Raw genomic sequence first — 20477 nt, 5'->3', positions numbered from 1 at the left:
ACAATGACACCTGAACTTCTAAGGCCCCAGAAAATGGCCTTGCAATGGGTTAAATAAGTGTCTGGGAACTCAAGGCTCAAGGTCAGTTTTCAGCAGCAGAGGTTCTGACCCTGTGTGCAGGGGAAGGTCATGAAGCATTTATCTTTTATCTTGATACTACTGGAAGGATGCAGTAATTATTTTATCTGCCCACAGGAACTTTACTAACCCAACTTCCGTAACTTATACTAATTACCACCATGTCCTACCTGAATACTTGGAACAGAGGTTTTAAGTAACACAGACATAAAAACAAACAAACAGCAACAATAACAACAAAACAACTTCCATCTAACACTTATTGCAGTGAATTGTAACTATATTTAAAGGTAGAATATCTCCTGACCTCTCTAGCTGAGGAAGGATTTAAAGCTTTTAATATTCTTTGAGCAATATTCTTTGAATCGTAACATGGAACCCATCATTTGCTGTTGAGTGTAACTAGCCAAACAATGAATGACCACAACATCCTCTGCTTTGGGGCACCAAGAATATGAGAAGTAGGAAAACTTTTCTTTTGCCAGCATACTACTGTCTCTTCCAAGGCAAACATCAAGGAAACTTGCAGTTGACAAGTGACAGCAAGCAAAATTACCTTTTTTTTTTTTATGTTGTATTCTGAGAAACACGAAAGGAGTCACTTCTATTTATTTCTTTATTTGATTTGAACAGACTTACTATGTGAACTCCTTGCCTAAGGGTTCTGTGGGTCGTAAAGGTTTCTGTAGGTTCAGAAAGTGTCTGGACTGAGTTGTGAAGGAAAAATATACTAAGTGCTATGAAACACAAGGACATCAACTCTGGCTCAGGATGTCCTGGCGTGTAAATCACTGGAAGCTCCATGATCATGTTAGTGCTATACTGCTACACGTTGCCACCTTCTTGTATCTTCTCCTTTGCATCCATTACTGGCCACAGCTGGAGACAGAATATTGGGCTGGAGGGATCTTTTGTCTGATTTGGTGGAGACACTTCTGTTATGCTTTTCTGATGTTTCTGATAGAAGATGGACATACAGAAGACAGCAACAAGAAGACTTGTTCCATAACAACAAGCTAGAAATTTTGCAGGGCCTATGTCAGAGTGATACTGTTATAATGTACGTGCTAATCTCCATTTTCCTGAAGACTTTTGGTGTGCATCTGTAGGGACATAAAAGCTATCATATCTAAGCACAGCTCTTGCTCATGGGCTCCCACCAGTGCACCAATGAGTAAGGATGGGTGACAGACTGTCAGAGCCACCTGGGATCATCCTGTGTGTCTCTGGCTTGAAAACTTCTATAGTGGTCCTGCACAAGAGCACTGAACTGCCTGAGCGACAGATGTAAGCCAGAACATATATATCTTCATCCCCCGTTATGCACCCTTGATTTGATGATCTACAAGGCACAGATCACATGGAAAATTGTTTCTGAGGTTCTTTATTTCCTCTGTCAGAAATGAGCAATGTGATTCTTATCTGAAATTCTCAAACAGCAGTTTCTAGCCACCGGATCTGATTTTACTTTTGCTGCTTGGAAGAAAACCTCCTTTTTTATCTGAAACTTCTTCCTATGAACACATTGCCAGGTCTGACCAAATGGCCTTTTAACCATCTTTTTAGTAAACCAAACAAGGGTTATGGATCCATGATAGAAAGTAATGAAGCCATTTCAGGTTACTAAATACTACTCAGCAGCTGAACTGCAGTGATGGGTTGTGTGCATGCTCTGAGCTTGCTGCAAGAAGAAAGGATAAATGCAAGCATAAACCACCATAAACTGTTTTTTATTGGGCAATTGGAGCAGCCAAAGAGGTCACCTTCTCTAACTCAGTCCATGAACAGTAACTTTTGGAGCTACAGCAACTCCCTTGCTTTGAGCGTGTAGCTGAGCGCTGAGCTAGTTTACCCTCTGTGTGTGCGTATTCTGTGTCTCATCACAAATCTCGAGGGACTAAAGGGGCCCTGGAGACAGATTTATCTTCTCGTTTTTAAACAGTGTCAAAATGAAGATGCATAAAGGGCACTGAATGGCTTTTGTACTGTAGTGTAGCTCCCAGCCACAGTTCCAGTTTTGCAGCAAACCAGGAGATTTGCACTATTGGGACCACTCGGGACCTTTATTTGGTGCTCAGAGAGAAATTCCAGGCAGTCTCCACAGTTTGACTTTTCTCAGTCCTTCAAAAGAAGTGATTTAAAATTTGCTCTGTAATTAAATTATTATAACTAGCAGCAATTTCCTCCTGTTTGCAATTTAGTTCATATTAAATTTGTCTCCATCATTTTTGTCTGCATAAACTTGGGAATCTTGTTTTTAATTGACTAATTTAGATAGATCAAGAGAGAGGGTTCTTCTGGGAGTAGGCACCCGAAGGCTCCAAACTTCTCATCTTGAATCACCATATCAGCCCAGGCCAGGGTAGTGAGGATAAGGAAATTGTTCCTTCTGTAGGGTTTATCAAGAATATCTTGGCATTAGCATAGCTCTATATTCAGGCTAAACACTGCTTGAAATTCTTGTGAAAGCAGAATTTATATAGAGAGATATGGAGAGGCTACGTGTGCGAAGGATATAAAACCATAGCACTTTTTCAGTGAGGTAATTCAGTGATTTGCAGTGGGTTGGTTTTTATTTCTGGAGCCTGACCTGAACCAAAGCCTGTGGAAGTCAGTGGAAAAGCTCCCAAGAGACTTCTGGCTTTAAGTCAAGGAATTAACTTGTATGTCTTAGTGCCGTAGGATATTATTGAACTAAAGAGCTTATTAAGATTAAAAATGGGATTAGGCATTAACAGGAAAGTATGCAAAGAGGTTACATGACTGGGATAAAGCTGCAAAGCTTTATTCTGCCTTTCAGCGAAATGGTCCCAGAATGTAGCCAAGGAAAAATAATTGCACATCATAGTATTAGGCACAATGAGGTGTATCTTATATCTTCCAAAGTGGAGAAATCTAGCACTAAAGGTAGGATGTGGAACTAAAATCCCGCAGGTTTATTCCAAGTAACAGTTCTTGCTCATCAGTGCAATGAAAATGTCTCATGCAACTTGGTGCTGCTTCTTTTGAGCCTTGCATTTTTGCTTTTTATTTTTTCTGAATGAGCTTTTCTCCCTTAGCTCCTAGGAAATCAGCAAAGGACTCCCAGTACTGCGGGGAAGAACCCTTCAGAATGGGCAGACACTGGAGGAAAGAGGGGCAGGGAGGGAGACGGAGAGGGGGAGCAGCGAGCACAGCGCTGGCGGCTGATGTGTGGGGATGAGACCCCACACCTCAGCTTGACGGAGGCTTGCTTTGGGCTGCTGCTTACTGTAGGTATGACTGCAGCATGCTTCCTTAGCTCATGGTGAAGGGGGGGCCACGGGCACTCGGGTGGCTCTCCCTCTCCTGCAGCGGTGCCTGGGCAGCGGGCGGTGGCGGCGGCCATTTGGTGCCTGCAAAAGGTCATGGGCAGGCACAGCCGCCTCTCCCTGAGGGCTCGCTCGTGTACATCTGAGACAATGGCTCCTGTTTTTCTTTCTTTCTTTCTTTTTTTCTTTTGGTCTTTTTTTTTTTTCTTATTTTATTTTTATTTTTTGTTTCCATAGAAATAATGAATCCTGACAGGTAACAGGGAGCAGTGGTGAAAGCTCATCTCCAACATTTTTCTTACATCATATGAATGTCTTTCATTTCTCTACTGGTCTATTTATGTCTTGTTATCGGAAGCTTACAGATGGCTGCTAAACAGAGCTACCTGTGTATTTAGCTTTGCTATTGTAATGACAGCATACATTTGGCTGAAGAGTGTGGCTGGAAGAGTGGCTGAGGAGTGGCTGGAAAGTTGCCTGCTAAAAAAGGACCTGGGTGTGCTGCACATGAGCCAGCAGTGTGCCCAGGTGGCCAAGACAGCCAATGGCATCCTGGCTTGTATCAGAAATAGTGTGGCCAGCAGGACTAGGGAAGTGGTTGTCTCCTTGTACACGGCACCGGTGAGACTGTACCTCAAATATTGTGCTCAGCTTTGGGCCCCTCACTACAAGGAGGATATCGAGCGGCTCAAACATGTGAAGAGAAGAGCCATGAAGCTGGTGAGTGGACTAGAAAACAATAGTTGTGAGGAGACTGAGGGAAGTGGTGGTGTTTATTGTGGAGAAAGGAGGCTGAGGGGAGACCTCATCGCTGTCTACAACTACCTGAAAGGAGATTGCAGTGAGGAGGGTGTTGGTCACTTTTCTCCGGTGGCAAGTGATAGGATGCGAGGAAATAGTCTCCAGTTGTGCCATGGGAGGTTTAGGTTGGATATTAGGAATAATTTCTTTACAGAGAGGGTGGTCAAGCACTGGAATGGGCTGCCCAGGGAAGTCACAGTCCCTGGAGGTTTTACAAGTTGTGTGGACATGGCACTAAGGGGCATGGTGTAGTGATGGGAGTCAGTAGGTCAGGCTGATGGTTGGACTTGATGATCTTGAAGGTCTTTTCCAACCTAGACTATTCTATGATTCTATTTCATATGAAAAACAAACTTAGACTCTCTGTACATCACTATTGCATAGCTTGCAAGAAAGCCATAATGGTGATGGCCAGAGAGACTGCCCTGCCTCCTGCTGGAGTTACAGCTGATCCATACCAGATGTTCTCTGCAGGGGATTCTTGGATGCTTTTTACAGTCCCATTGCAAATGTCCTGAGTAACAGAGCCCTCCCACTTCCCATGGGACAAGAGACCAGCTTTCCCAAGGAAGGCATTTTTTAAGACTTCCTGATAACATCTACTTAAAATTTTGCTTATTATGTTCAGATAGGTTTTCCCTTGGGCCATCCTAGGTAACATTTGTCCTCCTTCATTATCTACTTACAGAGGGGAATCACAACTCCACTTGTTTTTTTTTTTTAGGGGGCTGCGCATGCTGGAGCAAATTCCCTGCTCTCTGTAGAGTCCTTACAACTCCATTCCCTCATCTTTCTATCTGTATGTTTCTTTACTCTCCCTCCCCTTTTCACATTAGCTTGAAATGCTTAACAGTTTATCGGCCTCTGTCCTCAAAATGCCTGGGCCTGAATGCAGCTTTCTGCTTGAGGATGCTACAGTGTTAAGCTCCTCTCGGGATTTTCATAACATAGCTCCTTGTGGTGCTATTTCTGTACACACAGTCTTAGCCCAGAATTGCTTTGTTTGCTTACCATATTTGATTCCAATTGCCGACTTGTTTTTCCCTTGCTCTTGTTTGGGCCTGGTGCTTACCAGAACTTCTGATCTGTGTTTGAAAGGTCTGTTCCCTGATGCTTGTATCTGTGTGTTCCCCATCCTGACTGTTTGTGTGACCTAGTCATATTACTGGCATTTTCAGGACCCTTGTCCTGCATCTCCACAGCCCCCCCTTGCTACTGAAGTTTGGTATCCAGGGGCTGAAATATCACACTGGTTTGGAGATCAGGCTTAATACTAACTCATTAATTCCCAGTGATGCATTTACAAATTGTCTAACATGGAAAGACCTCGATCCCAGTGCGGGTTTCTTGTAAAACTTCAACTGTTAACACCAGATTTAACACTCTTTGTTGTTTCTCATGTTGTTGGCTTGAGGCTGTTTTTCTTCCTTTATTCTCAGGCCTGCAGCCCCACTGGTGCAGACAGATGCAAGCTTGCTACGCCTGTGCCAGCAGCTGCCTGGATGGTAAGGTGTACAGGATGTCTGCTGGGCAGGTTCAAGATGACTGGTATCCAGCTAGCTTGTGAGATGAGCAGAAAGAGCTTGCCTTCTCTTTGTGCCTGGAGAAACCAACGTGGGGTTTTGTGGAAGCAATGCGTGTTTGTGCTTGAGGTCGCTTGGGAACCCCTGTGTGACTGAGGAACTGGCCCTGTCTCCTATCTGCCTATAACCTGCTGTGTCCCTCTTCACCCCCTGTAAGCCTGCATAGATCACACTTCCAAGAGATGTTTGCTAACAGCTTACGTTGGAAAGGGTGTTAACAGTCCAGGGATCTCCATCCTTTGCTCCTTCTAATGTTTCAGTCCTCACCAGAGGTAGGGGGAAACAAAACACAGGCTATTGAGATCTTCATATGGGTCTTTTCCTAGTAACACAAGGTACCTGGCTGTGGTGGGCTGCTGTTGGAGCTGATTTAGACTGTCCCTACCTGGGGAACATCTGCTCATATTCTTGAAGAAATCCTTCTTTCCTATGCACATTTCTTATGCTCACTGCTGTCTGAACCAAGCTCTGCTGCCAGTGCTCCCCTGGCTAAAGTCACACTCTTAACAGGATAATGAAATTCATCTCTTTGTGCTCTCTGGTCTACCATCAGGACCAGCTGGTGTATGTTGCATACATGCTGGTGATTATGATACTCATTCACCCTGTTTACAGCTTCGGAAGTGTGGGAGAGACCCTCAGAAAAATGCTGGAGACAAGGAAGTGTTTGCAAATGCCTGAAGGCAATGAGCCTTCATAGTGGAAGTATCAGTTTCACCCAGCGGGGCTAGCAAGGGGCAAAAATCCACCACAGGGATTTTTGTGCTAGACTCCAGGAAAGGGAAGCACGTAAAAAATAGGACTGCTTTTTAAAGATAAGCTAAATGTTGCCACTGGTAGATTAAAATCCTGTGTGCTCCCAGTATAGGAACTTCAGCTCTCCCCAACCTACTACAGGTGGTTGGCAGATGGTGTGGAGAAGCCTGGGAGCTCTAAGTGCTCACTGCCTTGGGCAGGCAGGACAACCTCTGGAGGTGGACAACATCAGTGCACTAAGCTTTAACAGCTTTAACAGCTCTCTCTTTTTTTTTTTTTTTTTTAAGAGCCCTGCTTTAACAACCCTCATTGTTCCTCAGATGTCCGAGCTGAGGCCTTTAATCTTACCATCTGAGCGAGATCAGATTGAGAGAGGGTGAGACTCACTAATGAGTAGCTGCAACCAAAAGCAAGGACAGCTGTATTTTGAACACCAAGACACAATGTTAAGAACTCTCAAAAATCAGGTACAGGAGACATCAAAGTAGTGAGAACATTAATTTTTCTAGCTCTCAGAATCCCAATTATGAAATAAAAAAATATCCCCCACAACACACAAGGATATTGTCAGAATACATTTTTCAGTGTACCACGCCATCTTGATCAATACCATAGGAAAATGAGATAGTGGCTTGATACTGAGGTACTGGTTTGCAAATTGTTAAATTGTTGTAGGATGGGATCTTGCAATGAGCATCTTCAGGTCTGAAGAACCCAGCTCACATTGAAGATTTTTTTTTTTTAATTGGTATTCCTGAGGTGATTTAGATACTTTGTGGGAGGAAAAGCAATACACACGTTCCTAGCTTTTCCCAAGGTTAATGCTTCTTTTTTTTTCCAGACGTTTGAGTTTATTTAACTGTTTCACTAGAGACAGAAACAGAGGTCAGCGAGGATAGGACTCATCTTTGAGGGCACTCTTGGTGTGATACAGAATTTTCCAAGCTAAAGCTAAACGTGGCTTTAAAGTCGGGACTGTTAAATAGCAGTAACCACATGAAAGGAAGTTTCCCTGGCTTTCAAAGTGTTGTTAGGAAAGGATTTATTAAAAAAAATAAAATAATTAAGTCTCCTCTTGGCTAACTGGTATTTGTCTCTCTCAGGATAGACATCCAAAAGACTTTGGATTAGATACTCAGCAATGAGGTGCAAGAAAGCACCTCCAAAGATGGTACAAAAGAAAACACTGAGACCTAGCAGCACATTACCAGCAGGCAATTGACCCTGTCTTGAAACTTCTATGAAGGTTTAGAAAGTTCAGCATCGACAAAAAGCAAAGGGAGATGAATGTTTGCAGCTCTCCTTTGCAGTCACAGCAAAGAGAGGGAACTGAGTGGCATTCATGTCTCTAAGTCCTTTATTGCTATGGGGTAGAAGCATGCTGACACTCAGCTGCACAGAGTCCCAAAAGACAAAACTGGCTAAAAGATTTCAGCCTTGAGGAAATTGTGTGCACCACGCCTGGGAGAATACACCAATCATCACTCAGAGAAGAATTGCTTCTCAGATGATATCACGGTTAAGACTTTATTGCCTATTGTTTGGAGATAAATAGCTACTTTTCTCTCATGAGGAGTGGTGACTGGCACTCAGAGCTTTCCTAAGGCAAGGATTATAGAATGAAAAGCTGAATCATCTGCCTTTCTCTGGATATGTTTTGTAAGTAAATCAGACTACATTTGTAGGATTTTTAAAACATGTTTAATTTTTTTATTGCTTTTGACTTGTTTTTATAGTAAAAGAACAAATAACATATTACAATGTATATAGACTGAAGTCCTTCAACAAGCTATTTAAATATATTTGCTTTTTATACCACAGCCATCTCTCACTGCTTGAGAAATTAAAGCTTCAGGGGTTATATCTCTTTAGAAAAAACTCGGACCCTCAGACAAAACAGCTGTGAGGATGTTTAAAGACTCTTCTTCTAAGTCTTGGAACTCCTTACAAGTACAGGAACAAATGTAATCCCTATTACTGCATAGAAATGAATTTTTAAGTTAACTAACACACTGTGGTGACTCAGAACATCTTCTGGCAAAGCTCTTCAGCCAAGCATGAGACTGGGGTATGTGTGCATTCCCGCTGGAGGTGTGGTTCTCTGATGGGAGCAGGGGTTATGGCAGTCAGATGTAGAACTACATCAGGACCTTCCCATTTGCTGAAATTCTTCAGTCTCTGGACTAGGGAGAACTTTGTTTTTACACCAGTATTTCGTGACTGAGAATCTCACTATTTTTGTACTGCTTTCCCAAGGTCTGGGATGATAATGGAGCAAAAGGACTAACTCAAATGTTCTTCTGTTGGTGTACTCCTGCTTAAAATAAGGAAAAACGCCGTGAAAATAGAGGCAGCCAGCTTGCAGGATCACAAACTGGATCCAATGGGTCTTTTCCCATATAGAAGAGGACAGACTGAGAAAGTAAAATAAGGATCACATGCGACAAGATGGCGTAACGTGAGGGAAATCACAAGAGCATTGACATAGGAACATTCACATTTAACCACAAAAGGAGAGGGCTAGCACAAGCTTGAAGAAAAATGAAATCAGTCTCCTGCAGTAAAAGCTAAATAAAATGTCACTTACATTCAGAACACTTAGGGAAGGAAGAACAACCTTAAAAGGTCAGAAAGATGTGAGAAATGAGGAGTGAGCGGAAAGGACGGACCGCCTCTGCCCAGGGAAATATTGTGTACAGCAATTAGCTAAATGGTACATGACTTCAGTGCTGTGATTGTGCTGCTGGTCTGAACCCTCGCTGGTTTACTGCTGTTGCTAATGACAGGAGTGCTGAATAATAAAGCTCTGCTCTGGACTGCCAGCAAGAATTTCCTTTAGCTTTTAGTGCTGAAGCTATATTTTAAATGAAAACTGCTAGCTTTTACTTCTGGCATGACATTAGCTGATAACTATAGCACAGCCACGGATTTATAGCAATGCTTTATGCGTGGGGATCGATCTTGTAGGCAGGACTTGCTGTCCTCTCCACAACCATTCCTTGCTCCTGTGAACATGCTCAGCATAGGAAAGATAAGCCGGGGGAGGCAGTTCATATGCAAGGAGGCTTGTGAAGCTGAAGGCAATGATTAAAAATGCCATTTCCCCTTCTGAATATCACATAGCTACAACAATGCTTGCTCCTTGCCTCTGACCAAAATGAACCCCCTTCCTTAATGCCGAGGCAGCAGGGAGTCTCCGTGCCTTCCCTGAGCACTTAAGTGGTTACAAGTGCCTCCCTGCTCACCAGTGCTCAGGCTGCCAGAGACCAGGAGACAAAAATCGATGAGGTTAAGTGGATTTGCTCCGTGCTTGCCTGCAAATCCTAGTCTCCCCCTGCCTCCCCACCTGCTCTGCTCTTATCTCTCCTGGGGGAACAACCATTTGCCTGCTTGTCCAGACAGGCTTTGGAGCTTGAAGCTGCCAGAGGGTGAAAGGAAAAGCCTTCCTGCTGATGGGTGGGATGAAGAGAGAATTGTCTGTGCTAAATACAGGAAAGAGAGAGCAAGTAATTCAATACCATCTTCTGCTAGATGAGGTGGGACTACTGGCACTGTCTGGTGGCAAACTGTAATGTCTTCTGAACCAGCATCATGTCCCAGGGAGCAAACTCCTCATGTAAATATGTATGGCTTTAGGGACAGTACAAATGTCACACAGGAGCCTGCCATTGAAGGAGAGGACACCCAATGCCATTTGGAGTGTTGTTTCTTTGGAATCCCAACCACTCAGGTTCACAAAGGAATTAGAAAGATTAATTAATTCATTTAGTTTTTGATCTCAGACACACGTGTTTTCATTCAGCATTACTAGAACAGCCAGAATCTTCTGGCTCATAAGCTGGTGGGTAGTACAGCAGAGAGAACATTTCAGAGCCCTTTCCCCCTTTCTTGATGAGGTGAACCTCAGCAGCAGATTCCTTATGGTGAACCCCTGGGGAAGGCTCTCCTGCTACTTAAAAACGCCTTAATGGCTGAACTACTTACTCTGATTCTGTTCTCTACAGATACAGTCTCAGCATTTAATTGTTGGTCCAGATAACCTGGGAACATACCCGTGGAAATACTACATAGAAAGCTGTCAGGAAGGGAAGGAAGAAAAAAGAATGGGCTTGATATAATGAGGGCATACATGCACACCCATGCACACACTATCTCAGCTAACCAGGGGAAAGGTTCAAATAAAGCCTCCCATTTTCTCCATACACATGAAGATCTACAATAGTGGGAGAGGACAGGGTATGGTGCAGGGAGATATTAAGACATTTTCAGTAGTTTCATCACATGGAGCATGCAGTCTGTTCAGGGTCCTGAATAACTTCTTTGACAAATTAATTTGCAAAGGACTTTCTCAAAACTAGCTCTTACAAAATCACCCTGTCCATGAACAGGTGGATGTAAGGGCCAAAATTCAGTGTCAAAGGTGATGAAGACCATGGTGGGATCTGCGGAGTCACCAGGTGACACCAGTAGAGATGCCGGGGCTTTAGATGATCCCAAACTGGGCCAGCTCGTGCAGTTCCAGATGGCTGAAAGCTTCCCATGGGCAAATCACTGTGATATCTGCAAAACAGAGAGAATCAGAAATGGGTTCTGGTCATGGCACTTCCTGGACTTCTTTTGTATGAACAGAAAGGCTGCTTTAGTGAGGAAACATTCAGATGTGGGAAGAACAAGAAAAATGAGGCTCCACTTGAAGACTGAATGAGCTGATGAGCTCTTTACGTTTGGTACTACCTACCAGACTGAACCAGGTCACTGTATTTTCTCCTGTGCCATCTTTCTCTGTGAACAAGACTACGGTCTCCTCAGTATCTAGACTAGTGTGAAAATTCATCCTGGTTATGGGGTTTCTCCTGTTCTTATAAACTGCCTGTAACCAACCTGTGATATCCTGGAAAACATGCAATCTTAAATCAGATGCTGAATAATTTGGTCTACAGCACTTAGGATCTGTAACTCATTGATAGGGGCAGCTGTTATTGACATCTAAGTTTTAACTGGCTACAGGTCATCCAGTGTGTGTTTCTCAATCCCAGATGGGTGCCTAAAATTCTTAAAATTAGGATTTTGGTGATAACATAAATACTCAACCATCTGAGATTTAGTTCCTGTGATTTTTGCTATTAATAGCTTAGCATTTGGCATTTCTTTGAGAACCTCATGCTGCTGAAATTCTAAGCCAGAGTATTAGCAGAAAACAAAGACAAACAAGCACATTTGCAGCCAAGTGAAAGTATTCAAAAATGGAAGCATGCCTAAATAGACTTTCTACCTTGTGGTGTATGTAAGCGTAAGCATGACCGTGGCAGCTTGCGGAGGGAGGACTAGCCCCCTCCAGTGACCCTGTGAGCTACGGAGAGGCCAGGCAGACAGAGCCCAGCTCAAACAGTACTCTCCCGTGCTGAAGCATAGTTACACTTGTGTTAAAGAGGGCATGAAGACAGCATCCCGCAGCGCTTACCTGTGCCCAGCCCCTCCATGCCTGGGATGTCATCTCCAAACCTAGGGGAGAGAAGAGCAGGTGAGGGGTGAGTTTGGGCCAGCAGCACCCAGGAAATGGGGAGATGCCCTGCAACCCCAGCCAGGGAGGGAGGAGTGTGGGCAGCAGACGATGAGAAGCAGCTCAGGGCTGGGGTGGGCCAGCACCACAACAGGAGAGCTGATGGCACCGTGGGGCAGGGGAAAACCTCCTGGATCCTTGTGTGGGGGAAGATGGTGCCACAGAAGCCCAGCTGAGCAGTGGGGAGCAACCCAGCTTGGACAGTTTCTCCTCTTTCCAAAATGCCCTTACCCTTTTACTCCTTTTTTAGGAGGCTTGCTCTTGAACTGCCTTGTCTGTCTCTGCTTGAACTTGGGAGGCCCCTTGCGTGGTGTGGTGGGACCAGTCGGAGCATCTCCAGTGTTGAGGTTGGTGGTGGGATTCTCACTCATTGCTGGGCTGTTCTGTGTGACAGGAGTATGCCACGCTCAGATCCCTCTGTCTGCAAGATAACAGCAAGGATTGACGCAACACTCTGCTTATCATTTCTAGGTATCAACAGTCTTGTGACAGAATAATTATGAGAAGTATAATTGTGACAGAATTAAACATAAAGACATTAAACAAAAAGAAAGACCGTAATGTATACAGAGTAAGCAGAGTGGCACTGATTTTCATCAATGCATGCTAGAATTAAGATACCAAACTATGAACGCTCCTGCACAAAAAGACACTTAATCCCACAGTCTGATGACTTGCAGAGTTATGGAGAGTTAAATCTTCTTTTGTCTCAGACAAGGCTGCTGCAGCATCTTGCCCCAGAGTTTGCGCAGAACGAGGCAGGTAATGCCAATGTTGTTTGTATTCCAGTTTGCTTTGCAGTGCTGGTGCTTTCACTTACCAGTTCTGGATATGACTACTAGGAGCCACAAAGACACACATAGGGATTTATGGCTTAGAGAAGTGTCCTGTCCTTGGGAAACACAATATACTTCATCTGTTCTTGTACTTGTGCCTAAGTGTTGACTCTTGCACATGGAGGAAGATGCGATGCTGACCTAGATGGGCCCTTACTCTGGGTGCAGCTGCAATTAGGGCCTCAAGTTTGTCAGTACCAACCTTACGGGAAACAGTACAGGATCTCCGAAAGATTGTAAAGAAGGCCAAGGCAAAGCATTGGAGACTGGTTTAGATGGAATTTAGTTTCTTAGGGTGTAGGAGATCAAAGCCTGTAACTTTCCCCAGAAGTGTTGTCCATTTTGATGTTTTAAGCACTATGTTACATAGATTGACCCCCTCTGTACCACACTGTGCATGAGCCAAGCTCCACATCACAGAGGCTACCTAAGTGTCAGGTAGCAGTTCTGGGGGGGGGGGGGGGGGACAACACCTCTCCTGCCCGAGGGCAGAGCTGCTGCACTGAGGACCCTTTGCTCCCCCCCAGAGAGGACAGCAATAACTTCCACCAGTGCCCAAGGGGCAGCTCCCAGCCCTTGATCAAATTTTGTGCTAATTAGTATGCTAGAGTAGTCTGACCACATCCATTTATGGACAAAAATAAATGCCAATTTGTTCTCCCCTCCCCGAAGTCACATCCTTCCCCATGACCATTACATAATTGCTCTCCCCAGGTTTTTGTCCCTGTGCAGCCAGGCTGATGGAATAGCCGATGGAATTAACTTCAGGATTTTAGTACTGAAGGCTAATCCCATTATGTCACCATAGTGCTCTGGCCTGATCCCCAGTATCACCTGCAGTGACACTCCAGACTTTTAATCTCAGAACTATGAATGCCATCAAAGATTCTTTTTTCCTTCATAATTTGAAGACAGCCCATATCTTTGACAGTGCTCGAAATAGCCAGAGTGCTGGAAAGCAAGGCCTGAGAACAAGGCAAAAGAGAATCCAGGCAATCCTCCTGTGTCACTGCCAGATCAGTGCAAGGCAAAGAGATGTGTTTCTGTATCCATGGCGGTCTGGGAATACTTCACCCCTGACATCTTTCCATCTGTGACGGTGGTTGGATGTATCCTAATGGTAGCACCTAGAGGCATGCTAGTTCTCCTGTCGCTTGTGGTCGGGCTCTTGTCTCAGCTGTAATATCCCTTGCAGGAGGCTGGACCCGTTCCAGCAGCCCCAAATGGAGCAGCAGATGGTTGTGTCTGCAGCTGAAGTATGCACAGATGCTATACACAAAGCTTCCCCAGCACACAGTGTGCCCACAAACACAGGGATCAGCTCAAATCAGAGAAATTACTGATTTGGCTGTCATCTCTGGAGAACCTGAGCAATTGCCCAGTATTTACAGCTTTATCCCCACAGCACGGTGGCTGGACAGGCAAGCACTGTCGCAAGCACATCTTTTACAGAATGGGACTGGAGGTGCAGTAATGGGTATGACCTGGACTGTGCAGGTGGGAGGTGTGCCAAAATGTTTTGACTCCAGTTTTTAGGGCCAAACTGAGAGGTGAAGGCAGTTTGAGTTCAAGCCAAAGCAATGTGAGGTTCCACAGCTGCGTGAATCTGCACCAAGAGAGATCCAGTCCCTCAGTGATGCTCAGGACCAGCAAGGGATTTAAACAGTACTGCCCTACAAGAAAATGCTTTGCATAGGAAGACCGTGCTCCACTGAAGGTTTGCTAATGCCCCCCTGTAAAGTATTGTGCCTTCATCTCAGGAGAAGTTCTCATCAGTAGGGCACTCGTCTCAGCGCCAGATACCTCTCCTGGACTGTGAGGCACAGACCCACTTCTAGGCACCTTCAGCGCATCTGGCATGCAGAGATTTTTGGCACCTCTCTCAAGGGCTGCTCCCAAAAGTACAACAGAAGAAACAAAATGGCTAACAGATTTCCAGCCCTTTGGCCTGACACACAAGACTTGTAAGAAGCAGCTGAGCCCCTGCTCAGTTCCCTCCCCACTTCACCAACCCCTGCCATCTGCCAGCATGGTACCTTAATCACAAACGTCATTGAGGGCCAGCTCCTCTTAGTTCTTCGAGTTCCTGCCTTGCCTCGGCCTTCAATCCATTAAGAAATAGCTAATGAGAAGACTCAGCCCTGGGAGTTTACTCAGTCCCTATCCAAAGCAGTTGTATCCACATATCAGCTACTCTACACCTGGGATTTGGAAGCAAAAAGGATCTGCCCAAATCACATCCCATCCTGTCTCTCACATGCATGAATTCAAGAAATGGCATTCAATGCTACTAAAGAGACCATTCTGTCATTTTCTTTACCAACCTCCCTTCACCTGTACTCCCCACGCATCACCAAAAGAAAGGGCAGAGGGTGGGAAGCAACCTTAATGCCACAGGACAGCCTCCATCTTGCAGCAGGGATCAAGTTGCCCTCCCACTGCTGAGCTGGTGGGACTTGCTTGCCATCTTCTGCAGGAAAAGATGCCTCCATTGATGCCAAAGAGGACAGCAGCACGAGGGCTGCCCCTTCTCGGGAGCCAGCTGCCCCAGCTCACAGCCAGAAGAAACAGAGGAAACACCACGACATCTTCCTAGGGGAATTTCCCAGCTTTTCACCTCCCCATACCTGGGTGCTTTGGAGATCCTTGGTACTACACCAAACAGAAAGCTTGACAAATGCTTGATACGGTTGGGTCTCCTCTAGCTGCCTTGGCCCTGGGGACGTCCTGGGATGTCAGAGCTCTTCTGCTGCTGCCGGCACTGGGACGCAGCTCCTGGCTGAGAGTGGATGGCTGTGGATGTGCAGGCTGCTGGGGAGCAAGATGTTCTTCCGTGCACTTCCTCTTCCCCCTCCTCTGACAAGGCATTACCTAATTGCCCCTGACAGCATTTCTGTTTAGTCCAGGGCTTAATCCTCTGGGTAAGAGCCTTGCTTGCATCTGAATGCTAATTATACCTAATGCACAGTAATGTGCTTATCTCAGTTGCGTCAGATATCCCACCTCTGGGTTGCTGGCCAGGTTAATCATCCTTCTTTTAGTTTTCTTTGAACTTAAAGAGGCTTGAACACTACTGACAAGTGGTGACTCTTTAATCTGCCCCCTCCTCCCCTTTAATCTCTGATGCGCTATGGAAAATTTCCCTGACAGATAACACAGATGCCTCACATGACTTTCTTCAGACAGATCCAGTGTAGGATCTCTTCCTCCCCTGTCTGATAACTTCAGGTACAGGCTTCTTCATGCACATCTTCCTGGTGCCTCAGGGGTGTCAGGAACTGAAACTCCACGAGCTGTGTCCCTCCACACAGTGATGCAGTAGGAATAGACAGCTTCCGGGAAGAAATACTCTCATTTTTGGCAATAATTCTGATGGTCATTTCTTGACCTCAAGAGCCACTGGCATCTTCCTTGCAGCCAGGCTTTCATCAGGAAATATTGTATCCAGTGCGAGATGCCTGCGAGGAGTGAGGAGTCTCAGCTCCAGTCTCAGCTGCTTGATCTGGCTAATCACAGGGATGGAAGGCGTTCACGCAGCTTCAGCTCTTTCTGATCCTGTTTTACACAGGATGTCAGCCCCTGTGTTCTAGCAGCAGTTGTAAGAACACAACCAAATGAAAGAGGATGTACTCCAAAAGACAGAAGCTCACTTCAAGTTGAACCGTATTGCCACAACAGCCTCCCAGATGGGGAGCACTGGAAAGACAACCTCAGTTAAGTGCTGACACCAAGGAAGGCATTCAGTAACGCAGGAGATGCAGCACCACTTGCACAAACTCTCCACGGACGAGCCCTGTGTGCACCGCTGGGCACCTGGGCAGCAAGCACCAGCCGCCTGCCCCCTCCACCCCTGGGGACCCTCCAGTGCTGCAGACGTGCAGGCTGAGCCAGCCGAGCCCACAAGCCAAGGGGCTGCCAGTGAGCCCCTGCCAAGGGCTGCCGGGGTCGGAAACCGAGTGGCCCCGTGAATGGCAGAGCCTGCTGCCTGCTGAGACAAACCACGGCTGCTGCATGAACCTTTTTGCCCAGCACTGAGCCCTAATTAAGAGGAAACAGCTGACTGCACGGAAGCAGAACTCTCTCTCATAGCTACTGGGTGCATTCACACTTTCCAAGCATGAAAATCCAAACCTTTTTCCCCCATGGGGAGAAGGACTTTTCTCTCCATCAGGTTTTGCAGCCAGCTTCACTTGCACCCCCCCCGCCCCCGCCACCCTCATTTGCTTTGAGCTCCCAGCAAATACTTACAGTGCCGAGGGCTCCTCTTGCAAATCATTCAACTCCTGTCCTGCAGCCTCGGTAGGAAAAGTCTCGAGGTGTCCTTCCTCCTCCAGATATACCCTGCCAGCAGGTGACATCAGGGCACAGGGCGCCAATCATGGCCAGAGCCCCCACGGGGGGGTGTGTGGCCCCAGTGCTCTGCAGGCACAGCTCCAGCGAGGCCTGGGGGAGTAGTGGACGTGCTCCTTTCTGCAGCATCGCCCTGGAAGAGGTTGTGGCTTCTCTGGAGCTCTGGTGGGGAAATTGCTGGAGAAGCAAGGAAATCACCAGCCCTCTGTGCTGTGCCGCTGCTCGTGAGCACACACACGCACACATGTGCAGGGAAGGGAAGCGTTGGTCATAACCACCCCACATCCCTCCCTCAGGCTGGAGAAGGGCTGGAGAGGCTTCCAGCAGACTGCTCAGTAGTGCTGCAGGGGCTGGGACCCACCTGACCGGGGGTAGCAGCTAGGTCATGTGTGGGTACCGTGGATGTTATCTGAGAGAGGGACGAGCTGGTGCCTCAGCCCAAATTCCAGCCCAGCGAAGACCCATTGGCAGTAACACATGATTTTATCATGTGCTTCATTTCTCTGGTGCATTTTAATAGCCCATTGAGACTGCCTGGGAGACCGGTGTCAGAGATTTGGACAAAGTGGAAGGAATCCACAGACCGAACAACAAGGACAAGGGTCCTGCCAGAAGACGCTAGATGATCATTTTGATCTTCCGCTGCAGCAGCATAGCACATCAGTCATGGGCAATAGCTCTGTGGCTTGAGCCTAACCATAGGGCAAAACAACAGTCCTCCAGGTCTGCTGGCTCTGGTGAAGTTCTGCTCACTTACCTTCACTGAGTAACCAGCCCACAATGTGGGATCGACGACAAAATATTCCTGGAGGAAGGAGGTGCACAAGGAGCATCAGAGTAGTGCAGGGGCAGAAGGAGCTGAGGGAAGGTCAGGGAGAGGCTCCCTCTCAAGTGATGGATGGGTTTCACCTCAGGTGAGGCTGGAGGAAGGATTTGGAGCATCCGTGCTAGCCAGGGGTGACCACATGTGGCTGGGAAAGGACAGGATCTGTCTGACACGACAGACTGTGATGGAGGGGACCTGTGCAGCAATACTCTGCTGCTCAGCCAAAGCCTGCAGCCAAGGCCTTTGGCCTTTCAGATGGCTGAAGTTAGCCGAGATAAACCCCTCAGTGAGACTCTCGGGTTACATTTAAAACAATCGATCAGGTCCTACCCCTTGAGTAGGCACAGAGAATATGGGAAGTAAATCCTGAATGCAGCTGAGGGGTTGCCAACTGAGCAGAGAACAGAGGCAGCAGAGAAGCAGTGTTCCCACGTGTTTGAGGACGATCATGCAGCTTTCAGAAGCTTGTGCGATAATTTCTGGGCACGGGAAGAGGACGGGGGCAGCATCGTGTTGGCATCGTCTCTTCCCTGCAGCGACTCGAGCTTGCACACAAACGCGCCGAGATGGATTGCTCTCAGCAGCTCCCGACAGCAGAAGTGATTTCTGTGGGCAGGAACCTGTTTGTGTGGATATAAACAGGTGCAGCCTGCTGGCAGCAGGCTCTGTCCCATCCCTGCTGCTCATTCCCATGCCTCCATCTGCTTCAGGCAGGTTTCCGGGGGCTCCCCCTCCCTTTCTGCCTGTGTGGGTAGAGTTGATGGGAAAATTGTCTTTACAGCCCCCCAGTCCTCGCAGGAAGCGTGCTTGCTTTCTTCTTGTCCCCCCTCCCTGCTCCTTTGAAACCTTACAGGCTTCCTTTTTCTTAACCTTAAAAATTTACGTTTTCAGGCCGTTTGTTTTTGAAACATCCCCTTTGTTTTCCTGTTTTTTTTGTTGTTGTTTTTTTGTTTTTTTTTTTCTTTTTCCAGTGAAAGCAGGCTCATTTCTCTTTATAAAAGTGGACACGTGGGAAAAAATTTCCAGCGTGTCACACAAAGCTATTTTTTGCTCACTGAGAAAGTGTGGCAGAAACTTCCGGAGCAGCCCCACTTGTGCTTTTTCTTATCCCCCACTATGACCAGGACATTTCCCCTCTCCTCTCCTCCTCTCCCTCCTTCCACATCCTTCCTCTGCTCTGTTGGGACCCCATCCAGCTGTGTTGCACCAGCTCTGTGCCACGTGGCTGGATGAGGAGTTTTGCCCAGGAAAGGGGTACTTGATGATCCCTTCCTAGCCCGCAGCCCCTGTCCCTCGCTGCCCAGGCTCGTTCTCCTCTGGCCCCAGAGAAGCCGGTGCTGGCCTCTCAGGCCACTGCATCCAGAGCCTGCTGCTCCAGGAGCTGCAGGGGCCGTGTGGTGGCAGGGGTGTTGTCCCAAAGGAAAAACCAAGAGCTTCATTACCTCCGGCCAGATAAGTCCCTATTCCAAGGAACTGCTTAAAGATATCTGCGAGGTTTCTGACCCTATTTGTGAGCTGGTGTCGCCATGGTAACTGTAGTTATACCAAAAATAGCAGCTCGCTTGAATGACAAAGACAACACTGGTTTACAAGACAGTGACTTTTCCAGGGCTGGCTGAGCTCATGGGACTGTGGGAGGAAATCCCAGCCAGGGCTCAGGCTGGGGATGCAGTGGATGAGAGCGGTGTCTGGCACGGGCTACAATAACCCTTTTGAAACAAACCTCTACCAGCTCATGCCAGGTGCTTGTGAGACTTTGCTCCACGTTGATAGAGCTTTATGGCTTGTCAGACAGACATACCTACCCGGGAACGAACAGGGAATTTCTGAGGTATCTGCAGGTAAGCATAGGTTTCCCACCTGCAGATAGGCAGCCTAGCAAATGCTTGTGCGCTCCTGGCAGGAGGAAGACGGTGGTAGGACCTCGATTTGGAAGGAAATCGTCTGTTTGTTTTGTAGGTCAGCGAAGTTGTCATGCCAACAGTATCTTGGTGAGAAGCTTGGTGTACTAAGGTGTCTGCAGAAGAAGACTCACTTGCTGTAACCCTCCTTCCGCAATGCTCGCCATGTTCCTGAACAGTCTGTCAGCTGTGCTAGTGAAAAAAAAGGGAACCAACTATAGAGGGCTGAGCCAGTATTTAGCTGCTTGAGCACACGTAAACCAGTTCGTCTGAATTGCAGAGAAGAAGGCATCCTCACGGAGAGTCCTCTTGTTCTTCCTTCAGGAAATCAGGGGCCACTGCTCTGGTTTCGGGATGAAGCACCTGTAACGGCCTGCAATAAATACGGGGCTATGCTGACTTGGGGGGTCTGTGCCTGCTGTTATGCTGGGTGCCTCTGTGCTCAGCTTGCAGAAGAGCCTGGTTCCTGAGTTTCAGTTCCAGTCACGCCCTGGAG

General features: G+C 46.8%; 1 protein-coding gene across 2 annotated transcripts; it reads right to left on the bottom strand.

The window, feature by feature from the left end:
- Positions 1–8212: 8212 nt before the first annotated feature.
- PDE6H (phosphodiesterase 6H) lies at positions 8213–19347 on the bottom strand. 2 transcript variants are annotated; one of them, XM_083821238.1, is made up of 4 exons: positions 17153–19347; positions 12300–12489; positions 11970–12010; positions 8213–11068 (listed from the first exon to the last, which is right to left on the bottom strand). In XM_083821238.1, exons 2-4 carry the CDS (start codon positions 12437–12439, stop codon positions 10992–10994), a joined length of 258 nt encoding a protein of 85 aa, XP_083677364.1. In that variant the 5' UTR covers positions 12440–12489; positions 17153–19347; the 3' UTR covers positions 8213–10991. The 2 variants fall into 2 exon arrangements, with proteins under 2 accessions (XP_083677364.1, XP_083677365.1); XM_083821239.1 differs by lacking the exon at positions 17153–19347 and adding an exon at positions 15532–15801.
- Positions 19348–20477: the final 1130 nt, after the last annotated feature.

The sequence above is a fragment of the Anser anser genome (genome assembly GCF_964211835.1).
Source record: "Anser anser genome assembly, chromosome: 1".
NCBI classification, from domain to species: Eukaryota; Metazoa; Chordata; class Aves; order Anseriformes; family Anatidae; genus Anser; species Anser anser.
The sequence above is the reverse complement of the archived record's forward strand: the minus strand, read 5'-3'. Positions and strand labels throughout refer to the sequence as shown.

Excerpts from the sequence above, each read along its gene's own strand:
- PDE6H (XM_083821238.1), bottom strand. The coding sequence starts at position 12,439 with ATGAGTGAGAATCCCACCACCAACCTCAACACTGGAGATGCTCCGACT. Across the intron at positions 12,011-12,299 it reads CCTAAAAAAGGAGTAAAAGG|GTTTGGAGATGACATCCCAG; the intron begins GTAAGGGCATTT and ends TCTCTCCCCTAG. Across the intron at positions 11,069-11,969 it reads CATGGAGGGGCTGGGCACAG|ATATCACAGTGATTTGCCCA; the intron begins GTAAGCGCTGCG and ends TCTGTTTTGCAG.